Source organism: Sinocyclocheilus anshuiensis, unplaced genomic scaffold (genome assembly GCF_001515605.1).
Source record: "Sinocyclocheilus anshuiensis isolate Anshui unplaced genomic scaffold, SAMN03320099.WGS_v1.1 scaffold344, whole genome shotgun sequence".
Classification (NCBI taxonomy): domain Eukaryota; kingdom Metazoa; phylum Chordata; class Actinopteri; order Cypriniformes; family Cyprinidae; genus Sinocyclocheilus; species Sinocyclocheilus anshuiensis.
This window is the reverse complement of record NW_015557066.1, coordinates 492,257-510,181: the sequence shown is the minus strand read 5'-3', so window position 1 is coordinate 510,181 and position 17,925 is coordinate 492,257. Positions and strand designations below refer to the sequence as shown.

The window sequence follows — 17,925 nt, the reverse complement described above, 5'->3', positions numbered from 1 at the left end:
CTTATTTCAAATTACCGACTCACACTTTTCTCATCCTAATTTTACAAGTTGAAAGTTACAAAACAACACACGCACAGCACTGACTGACTCTGATAACGGCCGGGTGTTCTCCGAGTCTGATTGACTCGGGTATTACACACAATGTTAAACAGACCCGGGACCCGAAGTAATAGATTGGGACCCAACCCGGACCCGGCTGACCATTTAAAATATAGCCCCGAACCCATACGGATCCCGGGTCGGGTCCCGGGTCCCGGGTCCTCAGGTCTCGGGTCCTCCATGTAGACCTCTACCACAGACGCATTAGGCTACTGGTTCAGGAAACAGTCCTCATCCATCCTCCATAAAATTGCGCTGCACACATCTGAATGTTTAGGTTGAACTGTTCTGGAACAGTGTTGTAAATACAACTTAACCACTGATTTCTAGTCGTGTCCTCTTTTGGAAGACCAAACAGTAGTTTCGCTTTCACAACGAAACACACAGCGACTACACAACATGGCAGCGGCGGCAACAGCGAGAATAAAAGTTACGCCTTCTTTCTTTGCGTGAACATTTGGGTGGCGTTATGCAAATCTTCCCACATAGTGACGCAGACATGTGGGGGCATGTTAGAACGAGCCGTTTTACTTTTATAAAGATTATCTTTGGATTTGAGACTTTAGTCTTTGCAACTTTACAGATCTTCTTTATGCACCAAGAGCTTGTAACACTCCAAAGAGAAAGGAAAAATTGAAATCGCATCATATGACCCCTTTAAGGGGTTTACATGTCTATTCTGCACTTCAGTAATGCGACTAAAATAGGAATACTCCACATGTCTTAATTCGATTTCTGTTTACTTCGATTATGACTTTAGCTGGATTAAGGTAATCAAAAATCTCTGTTTACATGGTAGATTCTTAATCAGAGTATTGTCTTAATCGTATTAAAATCTGAGTATTGTTGTCCATGTAAACGTACTCATTGACAGAGAGCATTTCTGAGTGGCTAGTTTTCCATAATCGCATTTTATGTGCAGTATTACACCAAAATTGCTTAAACCTTTACTTTTTTTAAGCATTTAGTTCTGATTGAAATAGTATCATTACATTGGCTGACATGTTTCTCTCTTTATCAAGATTTGCTCGATACTACAATGATGCAGCAGGTCAACCCTACCGGAATCTATTTAAAGTGTATGGCATTCGGTTTGATATATTAGTTAATGGAAAGGTAAGAGATAATAAACACTTTATTTTGAATTCTTAGAGATTCCTATCATTACAGTCATGGTGAAATAGTAAAAATATGGTGTTTATCTGTTTTCTAGGCTGGGAGATTCAGTATCATTCCTACAGTGATCAATATTGGCTCTGGACTTGCTTTAATGGGTGCTGTGAGTATATAAGCTAATTACAGGTGTCACTAATAGTTGAAGTATAAAACACACAAAACAAAATCTTTCCGAGACTTGTGTGATTGGTGTTGATCTCATTCCACAGGGGGTTTTTGTCTGTGACATGATTCTGCTCTACATGATGAGCAAAAGCTCCTTCTACCGAGAGACAAAATTTGAGGCAGTCACGAAGTAAGTGTCTATTGTGTCGTAGACTTCTTAAAAAAGTTTGCTTGGAAGATTAGAAAGATGCAGTGGATTGTTATTTTCATGGTTTCTATGAATACTATTTGCACCCACAGAAAGAAATCTGGAAAGCACAGAGAGAGAAAGCATGTAAGACATCACGGTCATCATCGCCAAGATGGGCGACACAAGAGAGAGGAGAAACAGGCAACAGAGATGCAGCCATTGACACCAGTGTCATGTCAGCCCAATAACAACCCAGAGAGACAGATCCAGCCCACAGGCTCAGCACTCAAAACCCACAGTCCTGAGAGAAAGCCACAGGGCACAGTGTCATTCAGGACTCAGCACGCTACAGAAAAGCAGAAAAACATTTCACCTGTTTCCACCCTGAGAACACCACGCAACCAATAGAGGATTTTTTGATGCTGAATCCCATTGGATTTACTGTGGATGTATGAAAGGTATTATAGCGGGTCTATGCTCAGTCATACCAAAGAGGAATACTGCCAGCGATGTAGTGCTCTCCTAGTGTTTTAAATAGCAATGGAATTATTATTATTTTTTTTTTACAAAGGATTTGCAATAAGATAACTAAATTATTTATTATAAATTTGGCCTGACACCAAAAATTGTCAAACCAAGGTTGAATAAATGTTAAAATATTTTACGAAAAATGCTTGGGTCACTGCATTCCTTTCATTTTGAGTAAATGTGAAAACAGTACAATCTTAAAAAAAAAATTTAAATGATCTACACTACCATTAAACAGTTTGGGGTCAGTAAGTTTTTTTTTTTAATTGTTCAGCAAGAATGCATTAAATTGATCGGGTAGAAACATTTAGAATGTTACAAAAAGATATTTCAAATTAATGCGGTTCTTTTGAATTTTGTAAATTATAATGTGGACAAATTATTTTCAACATTAATAAGAAATATTTCTTGAGCATTAAATAAACAGTATGATTTCTGAAGGATCATGTGACACTGACGAATGGAGTAATGGCTGCTGAAAATATGGCTTAGCTATCACAGGAGTAAATTAAATTTTAAAATATATAAATAAAAATATTTTAATTGTAATATCTCAAAATATTACTGTTTTTACTGTATTTTTGCTAAAATAAATGCAGCCTTTGGTCAGTATTTCAGTAACATAAAAAAACTGTACCAATTCCAAACATTTGCACGGAACTGTAAATATCTATACTGGAATGCTTGCAATAACTGGACTACAAACTGATTCTTTAGAAAACTTGTTTTCACTACTGAGAGCGACACAATTGTGGGGTTTAAGCAGAGGACACATAAATATGACTGTACCCGTTCACAGTCTGAATAAAAAAAATCATCAAGCAGATTATTTGATTCAAATGACACTACAGAAATTCAAGGGTTATAATTCGTAAAACACCCTGGAGCTTGAGCACTTACATACTGAACACACTAACGATAGGCAGACTATTCACATGCAGTATACAATAAAATATTAAACATTTCAGGTGATAAAGGATGAGTAGCCTACTATAAATAATACCATGTACTTTAAGAAACCACACAATTTAATCCATGAGGTTAATGATTTATTTTCATCAAAATATCTGAAATAAAACAACGTGATTTATACTGTTAAAAGTTGGTATTGTGTTTTTACATAGTCCTGATTGATGCCTGGAGTTCACAAGAGTTGCACATCACACACAGAAAGCATTTCTGTTGGGCTGCTCTACTAAATCCAAACCCAGCCCTGCCCTGGAATAAGCATTAGGAAAATATTAAATCTCAAGAGGAAAGAATATGACAACACACCATTTTTAAATATCTAAATTTCAGTGCAATTAGTACTTAGAAAATATGTTACGTTTTATTGGCTAAACACAAGTAAGCTTACTGACAAAATCTGTGGTACATCAATCAGCACTCTCTGCCCTGAGGCATCTTCTCTAGCATCATACTGTTGTACATCTACACGGCTGCTGTACTGTCCGAGTTCCTTTAGTACACATGCACCATTCCGTAGAGGAAAGTCCAGAACAGCACGTAAGTGAAGAGGCCGCCCACCAGGCCCCCGGTGAAGAGCAGACGTCGAGATCTGAAGCACTTGTTCCATCGGCGGCCGGCTTTGAGAATCAGGAGCAAGGACAGCAGAAAAGAAGCAAGGAAATAAAACACAAAGCCGTAGAGTGCCGTTAGGCCGAGGATGCCCGCTGTGGCGCCGGAGAGAGCGGACACGGACGTGCGGCAGTAGTCGAGCACAGCGTTGTTTCCTCTGACGGCCACCTCGCCGATGAACTGCGATCCCTCGCGTTTAGCTGCGACTGTGGCCATGTTGTGATGTTAAAAACACGCTGAGAGACAAAGCAGAAGAGATGTGAAACACAGATCATCATATGAAGCCGGCTGAAACATCATACATTACTGACGATGCCCTCCTCCACTGACCGTTAGGATCAAGACAATGATAAACACAAATCAAGCTTCTGCCTCCGTGATTCAAGAAAGCATCGTTTACATTAAACACCCGAACATCACAAGCTACGTGTTTAAGTCTATATTTCTATGAGGAATGTATTAATTAGAAAAATACAGCGTGTGTCATTCTCGGTCAGCCATTTTCTCGCTAAGCATCATGGGACTTTGAATGAAAATCGAATTCTATTTTTTTTATTTAATCTTCATGACCAACTTGTACTTAAGTTAATATAATAATATATCTATTAATACACATTTGTGTGTATAATTCTGAGCAACATTACATTTTTAATATTTGCTTATTCTATTTACCTTTCATCCACTCTACGGGATCCGCGAAGGCTCAAAAAACGGTGGTCGAAAGTAAGAATCATTTGCAAGAATCGGTTCTTTTCAAACTGTTCACTTCAAAGAACCGATTGAACTCAGTAGTGATTCTTTTGTGTCAGGGCGTAATATTATATCATTGCATGTTTGCTGACATTTCATGTAACTGCCCAAATATCAGCTTTTTGTTTGTTTATATAAAACAAACTTTTTGTTTGCAGTTTGTTTTATATAATTATTCTGTATTATTATTGTTGGTTTTTATATTCTCTGAACTGTTAAATAATAACTGTTATTACTGAACTAAATACAACATATAATACTTTTTATTTTTCTTATTATTACGTCTTATAAACAGTGGCGGTTCTAGACCACAGTAACTGGGGGGGGGGGCCAGGCAGGGGCCACTTGCGCTTTTAGGGGGCACACTTTTAAAATTAATTTTAACCTACTTTCAGTATTATTCATTCAGTCATTTTTGACCATGTCATTTATCACTGCAATCTCTACAAGTAAGCTATAACAATTTAAACTCAAATGAATGTTTCATCATGTTTCATTTATCTGACAAATGATTTTGTATTGTAGTGTCAGTGGCGTCATGCTTGTCATGTGACACACAGCAGCCACAATAGCACTGTGTAACTGATATAGGCTTATGCTTTATTTTTTTTTTCTTTTATTCAAAATATTCCCAAACGTGTTAACTATATCATGAACTATCTCGATTCTCAAATATGTGTAAGTAAATGCATTTTGCACCTTTATAGATGATGTTAGTTGATCTATAATGGGCGATGAGCAAAGTAGCCTAATAGTGTAATCTATTAATTATGCAAAAAAACCCTCTTTTTACTTAAGTACCAGATATGGGTGTCATGCCATACAATATATATATATTTTTTATTACTTTATCTTTTTCCTGCTTTTTTCAAACAAATACAGAACAAAAGGATACACTCTAAAGAACAACCTATACACATAACAGACATATACATACAGTAGTCACCAAATATAACTTATACTACATTAATTCAGATTTTGATCAGATTCTGCCATACAAAGTTATGTTAAGGGTTACACATCTGACACAGTTTATGGATCAGGAGTCAAAATGATCTAAGGATCACTTATCTAAGGAGCTTCAAACTCATATAAATGGCAAAACAGAGAGAGAGAGTGAAGGAAATAAAAAAAACACATAGGTCATCTACTAAATCTTTTCTTTTCTTCTCAACCACCTCCCCCAGTATGATGAGATTTTGGTAGATTGTTGTCTTAAGGAAAGGGTCAGCACTTCCATACTGTAGACATCATGTACAATTTCTTGCCATTCACATACAGATGGGGGATCTTCCTTAAGCCATTTCCTTGTAATGGCCTTCTGGTTGCTAATAATATATTAAAGAGGTATATATCTTTCTTTGTTATTTTTGAAGAAGACAGTCCCAGGTACATTGTTCTAAAGTCACACTCAAGATTCAATCCCATTATTGCATTTATCTCTCTATTCAAATCCTGCCAGTAAGTACGAATGATATTACAGTCCCAGAAGATGTGAAAATGGTCAGCCGTTACATTTCCGCATTTTCTCCAGCATGAAGCTGTGGTTTAATGTAAATGTAGAACCGCTAACTTGCATTATAACCCGTGGCAACAGTGTAAAAGTAGCCCGGAGTCAGACGCACCTCTCCCGCAGCTCGCGGGCGCGAATTAACGATCACAAACAGCTGCATTCGAGTCTTCAAGGCATTTTAGGACACAACATCGTCAAGTAGGTAACTTTAACTAATGTTACAGTATTCACTGTAGTTGTCCGCTAGTAAAAATATAGTTTTATCAGTCATTATCCGTGTATGCCATTGTTTTGCGGTTACTACAGTTCAGTGGATCAGGAGGCGCTGGCTGGTGTGTCTGAGTGGAGGCGGGATCATTTACATATTCATAGATCCGCGTATAGTAAATGAGGCAAGGGTGTAGAGTTACATTCAAGCTATTTTAAGGCATGAGAAAATTATTTTCACAAGAAAAAACATTAAATATGTAATTTTGATGATCAAAGATGCGTTTTAAGGGATAAAATATTTGAATACAGGGGGACTTTAAATGAATCATTCAAAACAGTTTAACAGTGTGATCCGGTTCAACATATTCAAAAGATTCAAATCAAGAACGATTCGTTCATCGCTAACTCGAATCGTGGACAGCTAGAAACTCGGTATTAGTTAGAGCAGTTTATTTTCGGTGCAGTTATATGACATATACTGCGCATATTTGCCCCCGACTGCACAAAAGTAGTGATTTCTTCAGAGAGCATGGCGGCTTCACTCAGTTGTTCTGCTGGCTTTGTTCTCGGCATGGATCTGGGAACCACGTCAGTCAAAGACAGTCACAGATAGCAGCAGTTTCGCTACATACTCTGATATCAGCAGCACCCCAGACACACATGTAGGTAACAGCACTTTGATTAAAGCGGTGGCAGTCAAAAGATACACCATACTGAGAAATTATCCTCTCTCTGTCTCATTCTCTCTTTTTTTAAAAGTTATATTTACATTTTATAATTAATAATTAACTTGTAACAACGTACAAACCCCCTGCAGTTCCTTCACGAACATGTTTGGGAAACCCTAATGTTGTTGATAAATTTTCTTTCTCTTTGAATGTTTATATCAATATGAAACAAGATTATCCTATTTAAATCAATGTGTTAAACGAGTTAGGTTAAAAGTAATCTAAAAGTAATCAGATTATATTATCTAAATGTGTAATGTAATAAATGACGTTACTAATTACAATTTTCATAATGTAATAACGGACTTTGTAAGTAATCTACCCAGTATATGTGTGGCACTTTTTGTGAGTGTTGTTTAATGTGCTTTTTGAAACACACTTTTAATTTATTGTTGATAATAGGCAAAAGAGCAGGATCCTGCACTAATAATCGCCGCCCTGGACCAATGCATGGATGCTTTACCTAAAGACAAGATGAAAAAAGTCAAGTGCATTGGAGTATGTGGACAAATGCATGGCATTGTGTTGTGGAAATCTAAATAAGGTTAACATTGAACAACTACTGAAAGCATGTTTGATGCTTTCTGGCATTGTGGTGTGGCACTGTGGTGAAGGCACTCATCTTTAATCATGAATAAATAATTCGGATGGTATCAATAATTATACTCTCATCCATCTCTCTGTTAGGCTGTGAATGGCTGAGTGAAGATGAAATCATTAGATTCATTCCTAAAGACGTCAGTCAGCTGATCACCTGGCAGGATGGGCGCTGCAGTGCTGACTTCCTGTCTTCCTTACCCAAACCAGATTCCCACCTGAGCGTGGCCACTGGCTTTGGTTGTGCCACCATCTTCTGGTACATGAAACACAGGTAGAATTCCACTCAAGATTTCAGACTAAATTATTTAAGAAAAAAATGTAATTGTTCTGCACTGAATTTGTGTTTTTCTTTATGATACGTCACTGAATCAGGCCGGAGTTCCTGTCAGGTTTCAGTGATGCAGGCACCATCCAAGACTATGTGGTTTCCATGCTGTGTAGCCTTGACAAATGTGTCATGACTGGACAAAATGCTGCCAGCTGGGGCTACTTCAACACAACCAGCAACAAATGGAACACACAAATGTGAGTCAAGGGAGATATTATATTTGTTTTAAGGCCACTTTACACTAAGAACAATAACTAGAAAATAACTATATTAGCATCCAACAGATGATAATGTTCAGTTTATTATAAGGCATGCAGAGTTGTGTATTCTGCTGCTTTAAATGTTCGAGCTCTTTAGATTCTGATCAACTGTCAATGTTTTATTATTCATTTGCATTCTCAGAGTGATTCTAACATTACTGTTCATCTGTGTCATTAGCGTTGTAGTTGTAATTCTCATAGAAGTAGAACTATTATTAAAACTATAGTTATACAGGGGTTGGACAAAATAATGTGAACACCCTCTATTTTAGGGGTTAATATAATTTGTGTAGGCTACAGTGAAAAAGCAAACATTGTGATTATCTTTTTGTTGTCTATATTTTCTAGTTTGTAAATCAGTGTAGTACTAGTTGTTCAGCAGTGTCTAGTATATGCTGTGCATGAAATGGGTGACATGTCGGACTTCATGGGATCCTGTTTAGCAGGAGTGTCTGAAGAACTTAATGGCCCAGTTGTTGGGTGTTTTAAGAACAACAGTCTTTATGACTGAGTACACAAAGCATGGCAAGACTTTATCAGTGAAGAAGAATAGTGGGCAAAAAACAAAAGTGAATGACTGGGTCCATCAAACACTAAGAAGGATTATTGCAGCAAAGTGACAGCAAACCTCAATATTCACCTTAAGCACCCTGTTTCCACAAAAAAACAGATCATAGAGAACTTTACAAAGCCAACATCCATGAAAGAGCTGCAATTGCTAAAACTTTATTCACAGACACTAATGCTAAAATACAAAAACGTTTGTGTCATAGTCATGAAACCTAGACAACTGGAGCACCAAAATGAACTTCAACATCTACCCAGGCACCTCAACCACCTGACGTGAAGATTATCAAACCACTGTGGGCAAATTTAGAGAGATATGTGAAAAGCAGATTCTCTCCTTTAACATCTCTAAATCAGCTGGCAGATGTTCTGATAGATGACATTCAGCTGGAGACTATTCAGACGTATAAATCTATTCTAATAAGGTTTGAGTCTGTATTAAAGGCAAACGGTGGTGAAACACCTTAATAATAAAATATTGCCAATTTCCTAGTTGTTCACATTATTTTGTCCAACCCCTGTAGTTATCAATAGTTATCATCTTTGGTGTGAACGGGCCTTTAGTCTTGACATGGGAATTCTAAATAATCTATGATGTTTAATATTATTACAGTTTCTCTGTGTTGAACTGAATTACTGTGTTAGCATGAACAGACTGTGTGATCATATGTCCTCCAGTCTGAAGGATGCAGGTTTCCCTGTGCAGCTCTTGCCTGTCGTGGTGGAGTCCGGAGCTGTGGCTGGTCACACTTCTTCTGAGTGGTACGGCATCCCTGCTCACACAGCTGTCGGGGCGGCGCTGGGAGACTTCCAGTGTAGTGTCTACTCCTGCATGACTGACAAAGGAGATGCAGGTATAGTGTGGATTAGATGCCTCTTTTTTAGCTTTGCAAACTGCATATTATGTTTTCTAAATATCAGTGACTTGGTCTGTAAATGACCCACAGTCAGACTGTTGTAGTTATATCAGCTCAGCTACAAACAACAATCAGTATATACTAGGGGTGTAACGGTACACAAATATGACAGTTCGGTACGTACCTCGGTTTTAACGTCACGATCCGGTATGATTTCGGTACAGCAGGGGGAAAAACTAAACTTTTTTTTTTTTTATGGTTTACTGAACAAGTTGCTCTTTCTTTAAATACATTCAGTTATAGTTAAAATTTTCTTAGTGATAAAAATCTACCTCAGTTTATGCTTAAAACTATAGGGAGCCCTTTTACATTATAAGGTTACAATTCGGCCTAACAACTTAACCCAAACTTAAATTTAATTGCTATTTATTTTTAAATAGATGATCAACACTCAACTCACTCAATCCATCATTTTTTGGGGATTTTTAAAAATTTGTTTTATAAGTATTGGTTCAGGCACCGTTTAGGCACCGGAACCATTTTTAAAAGTATCTATTTGGCACCGGTATCGAAAAAAACCCAAACAATACCCAACCCTAGTCTTTATGCAGAGAACTCTGCTCATATTTTTTGCATAATAATGCATTTAAAAGGCCAAACGGGTGTTTATAAAAGTTCACAACATTGTTGTTGCAGATGAAATTTAACACAGATAACCGGGTTAAATGTTGATTATTAGTAACTCAAACACCTTTATATAATCATCTCTACTTAACCATCGGTCGTGCACATCTGCCAGTTTTTTAACGCTTTTTATTCATGTTTGTAGTTCAGACCCGAATTCTTCACCAAAGCGCAATGGATTGTGTAAAAAGAGGACTGTATGGTATTTTAAATTTGTAAACGTAATTTGTTTTCTTATTTTATTGATTTTGTCTTTGTTCAGGCATAAAAATTTTACACATTTTGCTAAAGGTTTTATCCGCTATTTATAGATGGTTTAGATTTAATATTTTAACACATTTCTACTTCAACAGAAAAAAAAAATCTGTTTCCTGTACACAAATACATTTAGCTATATTTCCTGATGCATTGTACAAAAATATAGGTTTAAATATGTACTTCATGCTGTGTCCACATCAGTGCTGTGGACTGTAGCATTTTTACTTATACACTACCATTCAAAAGTTTGGAGTCAGTGAGATTTTTTTTGTTTTTGAAAGAAATTAATAGTTCTATTTGGCAAGGACACATTAAATTTGGTCAAAAGTGACAGTAAAACATTTATGTTACAAAAGATTTCTATTTCAAATAAATGCTGTTCTTTTGAACTTTCTATTCATTAAAGAATCTTTAAAAAAAAGTATGTTTCCACAAAAGTATTAGTAGCACAACTGTTTTCAGCTTTGAAAATAATAAGAAATGTTTCTTGAGCACCAAAATCAGCATATTAGACTGATTTGAAGCTGATTTCTAATGCTGAAAATTCAGCTGTGTCTTCACAGGATTAAATTACATATTAAAATATATTATCTGTATTATGTAAACAAAAACTTATTTTGGATGCGATTAATCGCGATTAATCGTTTGACAGCACTAATTATAGTAGAAAACGGTTCTTTTAAATCGCAAAAAAATGTCACAATATTACTTTTTTTAACTGTACATTTGATCAAATAAATAAAGCCTTGGTATTTATTTAAAACATGTCACCGACTCCAAACTTTTGAATGGTACTAGTGTACATAAGGCATATCATGCACAAATTAATTGTGACATGTTAAATCACTAGTGCTGAATATGAGCACTTCAGCCCAGCTGACGTTTGGCATGCCTGCAGAGTTCAGCCCTCCAAATTCTCCAGACCCCCTCTCTCCTGTTGCTTATTTCCCATAATTCCACGGCTCCTACCTGGCAGTGGCCGCATCACTTAATGGAGGCAATGTCATGGCCACCTTTGTCAGAATGCTGGACTCGTGGATGAAAGAATTTGGTAAATCAACAATTGTTACATTTCTAAATTTATTATTATTTAAAAATAAAGTGTGCCTTTTTATATTGTAGGGTAGGGCTGCACAATTAATAAAATTTCTAATTGCGATTACAATTATGGATGCAACAATTACTCAATCGTTCAAAGCGGCAATTAATTGTTTAAAGTCCACTTATGTTATTCTGCGTGCTTAAGATGTGTTTTTTTTTCTACAGGTTATCTTAAGGGTTTTTCAGTTATTTTAATTTTAGTTTTAGTATACCATTATAATACCATGCATATTTTTACTTTTTTTATAATTTAAAGAAGAAACCAATGCAATGTGTAGTTGACATTTGAAGCTTAATACTATGGAAAAGCAATAAAAGTTTTTCAGTTAGTATTTTCAGCTTGTTTATTTTCATATAAAAATATGGCATGCAGTTGCATCAAACAATGGTATAAACATCATTCATTGTAAATTGTGAATCGTAATTAACAATCACAATTACAATTTCAAGGGAATAATCAACAATTGTGATTTTTGTCATAATCGTGCGGCCCTATTGTAGGGTGTTAATTTATGCTTTTAAATAGAAACACTAAAATAGTCTTTGTTTTTGGTCCTCAGGTGTATTCTTATCTTAATAATGTATTTATTGTTTTATGTTATAGGATTGGAAGTAAATGAGTCCACAATCTACTCCCAGCTGATCCAGTCTGCTCTGGCACAGCCTAACACTGACCTAACCGTGACCACAGTGCTGCTAGGAGAGCGGCATGACCCCACCTCCAGTGCCAGTGTCTCCCAAATCTCGCCCTCTAACCTCTCTCTGGGTCATGTGACTTGGGCTGTGTGCAGGGGCATTGTTGAAAACATGGCCACTATGATGCCCCCTCGGAGCCTGCAGGCTGCTGGGGTGAGGTGTATTATTGGCAGTGGTAGCGCACTGTCATGTAACACAGTTCTGCAACAGGAAGTAGAGAGAGTGTTTCCATTTCCTGTAGTTTACGGAAAAGATGTTGACTCAGCAGTTGGAGTTGCCATGGTGTTTAATGACCAAACATAAGATACAACACTCAAAATCACGCCTCTGAGACATCTGACCTACCATGCTTGTATGGTATGACCTACAACGCTGGTAGGGCTGTATTAAAATGTATAAATAATCACACTTTGTAATTAAGTGTATTTAATTTAAAAATATTTTAAGGTTACACTTTATTTTAAGGTGTCCTTGTTACAGTGTAATTATACATTTAAGTACTGAGTAATATTAATTAACTACATGTACTTACTGTATGGCTAAGATTAGGGTTTGGCTTAGTGTTACTTGCATGTAATTATGCATAATTAATTGCTATTATAATAGTAAGTGCATGTAACATTTGTAACAAGGACACCTTAAAATAAAGTGTTACCTATTTTAATATTGTATCATTCAGTTTATAAAATAATGTATTTTTATTTTTTATACTACATACTATATCATTAATGTAACTTTGATTTTTATTTTTTTTACTAAAATGGGTCAGATTTGTTTATCTATTGTTCAATTTACACACTCATTATATAATTATTGTCGTTGAGTGCAATACAAAACCATTGTGTTGTAAAATACAAAATATTTTGTACAAATAGTTCTGAATTCCATTAAATGACTGAACAAAGCCTTGAAATTACAAAAAATTCTGTTTACATGTTCAGTGGCATTTCAAATGTTAATAAAACGTTGGAATATATCATCACATTTCATGTGGTTTTTCTGGTCATTCTTTTGTCATAATTGAGCTTATGCGGTATATTTCATGTGCTGCACATGACTATAACTGAAATATCTGTAGGAGGTACAGATCAGCTTCATTTAGTTCACATAATGTATTCACCTACACCACCATGCATAGGGCAAAACCGCCTTACTCTGCCACAGTCCTCCAGTGTCATACAGGAAACTCTGCACGCTAAGAAAGTGAAATTGCTCAACAGAACCGTCTCAACAAACAAGTGTAAGTGACCTGAATGCTGCTCCAAATCAAACGTGCTGCTCAGAGGTACGATATTATATGCATTCCAGCACATGTATAATTGATAATTTGGATAGTTAAGATATGTAGTAGAATATAGTGTTGCTAGATGAAAATGAAGCATTTTAAGAAGGAGTTTGATGACTTTTAGTGCATTGTGAGCAGATGACAAATGAGCTACAAGGCGTGGACATGGCAAAACATACGTAACAACATACTCAAAAAATCAATACAACCCGCCTTTCTGTAAGGCTCTCAGCAACCTCAGAACATCTTGCCCTCTTCCTTTCTGAGACTGACACTGAGAGAGAGAGAGAGAGAGAGAGAGAGAGAGAGAGAGCAAGTTATCGTGCTAAAGGAATCAAGCTCATCAATACTGGATACTTCATCTAACGGATTAAAAAAACAGAAATTAATTGGTGAGTACAAATGTTTCATACTTTTAAGTTTACAGCAATATTTAAATAAATTCAGAGTTTGCTATTGTAGCAAATCACATTAAAACCTGTAAAGTTGTTTTTTGCTGCCAAATGCCTTAGGTTTATTTAATTTTTTTATGTTTTCGTGATCTACTTTAGTCCATATTTGTGCAGATCTGTTAACGTTTGTCTTTTTAAAACTGATAACATATGATAACAGTGAGATGAACTAAAGATGGTGTCTGCGTAATGTACAGTTTCTGCTGTAATGTTATCTGAACCCATTTACAGAGAGGCCATGCCATAATACTTTACTAAGTAAGACTATCCAGCATCTTCTAATTGCATATTAGGTCATCATCTAGCATAAAACAACATTAACTAATATAATTTGTCCATCAAATATCTGTTAAGAGTCTTTAACAAGCTGTGCTGCCTCACCCATTGAGGAGTGCTTTCACATACAGACTGAATATGCTCAGTTCTGTTCCTGATTTAAATATATTTCTAACATCCTTGACACCCTTTCTTTACTTTGATATGCACATTAAACATTAATCCTCGTTTTGACAAATCTGAATAATGTTCCATGTCTCAGAGGTCTATTTTATGGTTATCTATTTTTTAATAGTCTGTGCCTTAAATGAGGAACAGTGACTGAATGCTCTCATGACTATATTACACAATTACATTTCCCTAATGATTTTAGGAATTTGAGTTCTTATTTAATGTGCTAGTAAAATTCGAATATGCTCAAATCATATATATGTAGCCAGTGAAACTAATTTTGCATTTCCTTTGATACTGTCACTTCCTGTCACCGAGTTTCCATCTGAATTATTTTTGTACCCTTCCTCTTTTAACTGGTTTTTGAAACAAAAAGGCACATTAAGATAATCCATTAGCTCTTATTCTCACAGCTCTAGCTGTTATTAGAACTATTTTATAAATGAAGTATAATTTGATTGGTCTCAGCAGAAAGAACAATCACTGAAATAGCATCCAAGCGTAATTACTGATTCTAACTGGTATTAGAATGTCACATTGACTTATAAAAGCAAAATCTGTGGTCTTATCATCTTTAAAGAAACTGATTAATGTAAAAATGAGCTGTCTTTTAAACACAAAACCAGCTTTGTGAGAGATGCATGGTAAAATGTCACAAGACAGATCACATGTATGCTGAGAAACCCGGTCAAAACATAGATGAGGGTTAGTAGCTTATTTCTATGGACATTTATCTATTTTGGCCGGTGTGTTGGACAGTGTAATGCAGTTTCTTAATGCAGGATTAATTTCCTCTCACTGCCATATAGAGAATGTAATTCTATATGAAGTCATTTACAAAGAGGCTAAGTTGTGAATTATTATTACAATTTAAAATAACTGCTCTGTATATTTTAAAATGTGATTTATTCCTGTGATGACAAAGCTGAATTTTCAGCAGCCATTTCTCCAGTCTTCAGTGTCACATGATCCTTCAGAAATCATTCCAATATGCTGATTTAAAACTCACTGTGCAAACTAAGAAAAGCATATCTTTTGATCAATTTATTGTGCCCTTGCGGAATAAAATATTAATTTCTTTGAGAAAAAAAAAACCTTACCCCAAGCTTCTGAATGGTATAGTATACAAAGAATGCACAGAAGAGTACTGTGAATTCATGACAGATATTTATTAAATAATGAAACAACTGTTTTTATAACTTCTTTAGATAAGTCCAATGGAAAGACAGCTCTGCTGAAAGCACTTTTAAATTTGAAGGAAGGTGAGAATGACACTATTGAACATCTGCTGGAAATTGCAGAGAAAACGGGAGATTTAAAAGATTTTGTCAATGCTGCCTACACAGACAGTTACTACAAAGGTCAGAGACAGCTTCATTTTACATAATGTTTTTATTAGTGTAATTATTATTATTAGATCTAGTTTTATATTAGCTAACGTTATTAATTTATTTTTTATAAATCAACAGAATATTGATCATATTTAACATGTCCAACCTATTCATTTTGCAATGTTATCGACTGATCTATTTGAGACAGGTCAGACAGCACTCCATGTTGCAATTGAACAGAGGAGTGCAAAATTTGTACAGATGCTGGTTAAAAAAGGGGCTGATGTCCATGCTAAGGCCTGTGGGAAATTCTTTCAGCCCAATCAAGAAACATGCTTCTATTTTGGTAAGTCTAAGGATAAGGTTAAACTTTTGCAGGACTAATTTAAGGGTCATTCCGCGAAATCACTGCCTTGTCAACTTGGAAAAATATAAAATAAGTTTAATCAACATTTTAAAAAAATATCCATGAAATGAAGACAGCTTAAGAGGACAAGAAATTTAATTGTGCCATCTCAGGCTATGTAATTTCTTATTTTATGACAATTTTGATATTTGTGTCATCCCTGTTACAGACACAAGCCTTACTATATACTATAGTTTTCATTAGAACTGTGTAATAGTTTTTACATATATGAGAAGTATTTTAGTCCCTTTTTTCACCTCTTTTCAGATGACCAAGAACATCCTAATTTTGGAGGGTGATTGCATGTCAATTAAGAAAAAATATCTATTTTTACAAGAGAGATGTTAAAAAAAAGGGCTTTGTCCAAAATACAATATAGTTACAATGGAAAAACCTGGAAGGCCATATCAAATATCAAAATATCATACAATTTAAAAAAAAATTAATGACAGCAACAGGATTGACGTCATAGCAGGACTGACCAGAGTAATGTCTCGGTTATGTATGCAACCCTCGTTTCCTGAAGGAGCGAACGGAGACGTCACGTCGGCGACCGACGAATTGGAATTGGGATCTCGCTTCGAGAGACCAATCTACTTCGAGTGTAACTAAACGAGCCAATGCCCACTGGCATGCAATTATTGCATCCAGCTGCTGCAGATCACAGCGTGAGCATAAAAAGGTAGCCGGTGCAATGCATACCTTATGGAAGCTCCAACCTTCCCGAAGGAGATTTCGGAAGCAAATACACATATGAACATCCGATTAGGTGCATATGGAGGTGATTGTAACCCTCTTGGAAACGGCAGAAGTCTGCCAGGGAAACACGGGCTCTGAGGCTATACAGTGGACCTTACACATATGGAATCCACTTAGGTCTCACATATGGAACCCATGAGGTGAGAACACAGGAGGATACCGGCTCCACACGAAGGCTATAGGATATAGCGAACGTGGGGGTCGCCCAGCCCTCAGCTCTACAAGAATCTGTCAGCGAGGCGCCATGAGCCAGCGCCCAGGAGGATGCAATACTCCTAATAGAGTGCTTGCAACCTGAGCGGGCAGGGCATACCCTGTGCCTGATAAGCCAGGCGGCTCCCCTACCCTCTTGATGGAAGCCAGTGTATGCAGGAGCAGAGTTTTCATTGAAAGAAACTCCAACTTCTACAGGGTCATGGTTAGCAGCAATCTTTTTTTTTTATTTTTTTTTTTTAGCGACATAGACTTAAAGGGTGGAGGGAGACAGCCTTCGCTCCCACCCTTGCTGAAAAAAGGAAAGTACGACCCTAATCGGGCATCTCCGGGGGTCTTCTCGGTGAGAAGAACACCACTCGACGAACAGGTTCCACTTCAAGGCTTAAGCGCGTCTCGTAGACGGTGCTCTCGCCGAAGTGATGGTGTTCACTACCTCCTGGGTCACCTAGAACCTCCGCGTCCCGTCCAGGGACCAGACATGAAGTTTCCAGAGGTCTGGACGTGGGTGCAACAGGGTGCACCATCTCTGAGTCAGTAGATCATTCCTCAGGGGAATCTGCCAGGGAGGGGCTGTCGCGAGGAGCATTAGTTCGGGGAACCAGGTCCGAGTGGGCCAATATGGCGCCACAACCAGGACCTGCTCCTCGTCCTCCCTGACCTTGCACAGCGTCTCTGTGAGAAGGCTCACTGGGAGAAATGCATACTTGCGCAGGCCCCGCGGCCAGCTGTGTGCCAGTGCGTCCGTGCCAAGCGTTCACTCTGTCAGGGAGTAGAACAACTGGCAGTGAGAGGTTTCTGGAG

The 17,925-nt window shown here is 36.9% G+C and overlaps 2 protein-coding genes and 2 pseudogenes across 2 annotated transcripts in view; 3 read left to right on the top strand and 1 right to left on the bottom strand.

Annotated features, from left to right (window-relative positions):
* Positions 1 to 2,142, top strand: part of LOC107676654 (P2X purinoceptor 5-like) — an 11,544-nt gene extending 9,402 nt beyond the window's left edge. Inside the window, exons 9-12 of the mRNA XM_016471255.1 lie at positions 1,122 to 1,215; positions 1,313 to 1,378; positions 1,485 to 1,570; positions 1,681 to 2,142. Of these exons, the coding sequence (XP_016326741.1) occupies positions 1,122 to 1,215; positions 1,313 to 1,378; positions 1,485 to 1,570; positions 1,681 to 1,978 (544 nt within the window). The 3' untranslated portion in view covers positions 1,979 to 2,142. The remainder of the gene's footprint in view (positions 1 to 1,121; positions 1,216 to 1,312; positions 1,379 to 1,484; positions 1,571 to 1,680) is intronic.
* A 1,247-nt stretch (positions 2,143 to 3,389) lies between these two features.
* Positions 3,390 to 4,211, bottom strand: LOC107676657 (ER membrane protein complex subunit 6-like). Its single transcript, XM_016471261.1, has 2 exons — positions 4,007 to 4,211; positions 3,390 to 3,912 (listed from the first exon to the last, which is right to left on the bottom strand). The coding sequence occupies exon 2, from the start codon at positions 3,890 to 3,892 to the stop codon at positions 3,560 to 3,562; it is 333 nt and encodes a 110-aa protein (XP_016326747.1). The 5' UTR covers positions 3,893 to 3,912; positions 4,007 to 4,211; the 3' UTR covers positions 3,390 to 3,559.
* Positions 4,212 to 4,847: 636 nt separating this feature from the next.
* On the top strand, positions 4,848 to 12,545 carry LOC107676633 (sedoheptulokinase-like; annotated as a pseudogene).
* A 1,133-nt stretch (positions 12,546 to 13,678) lies between these two features.
* LOC107676632 (transient receptor potential cation channel subfamily V member 1-like) overlaps positions 13,679 to 17,925 on the top strand; it is a 22,193-nt pseudogene continuing 17,946 nt past the window's right edge.

Excerpts from the sequence above, each read along its gene's own strand:
- LOC107676657 (XM_016471261.1), bottom strand. The coding sequence starts at position 3,892 with ATGGCCACAGTCGCAGCTAAACGCGAGGGATCGCAGTTCATCGGCGAG.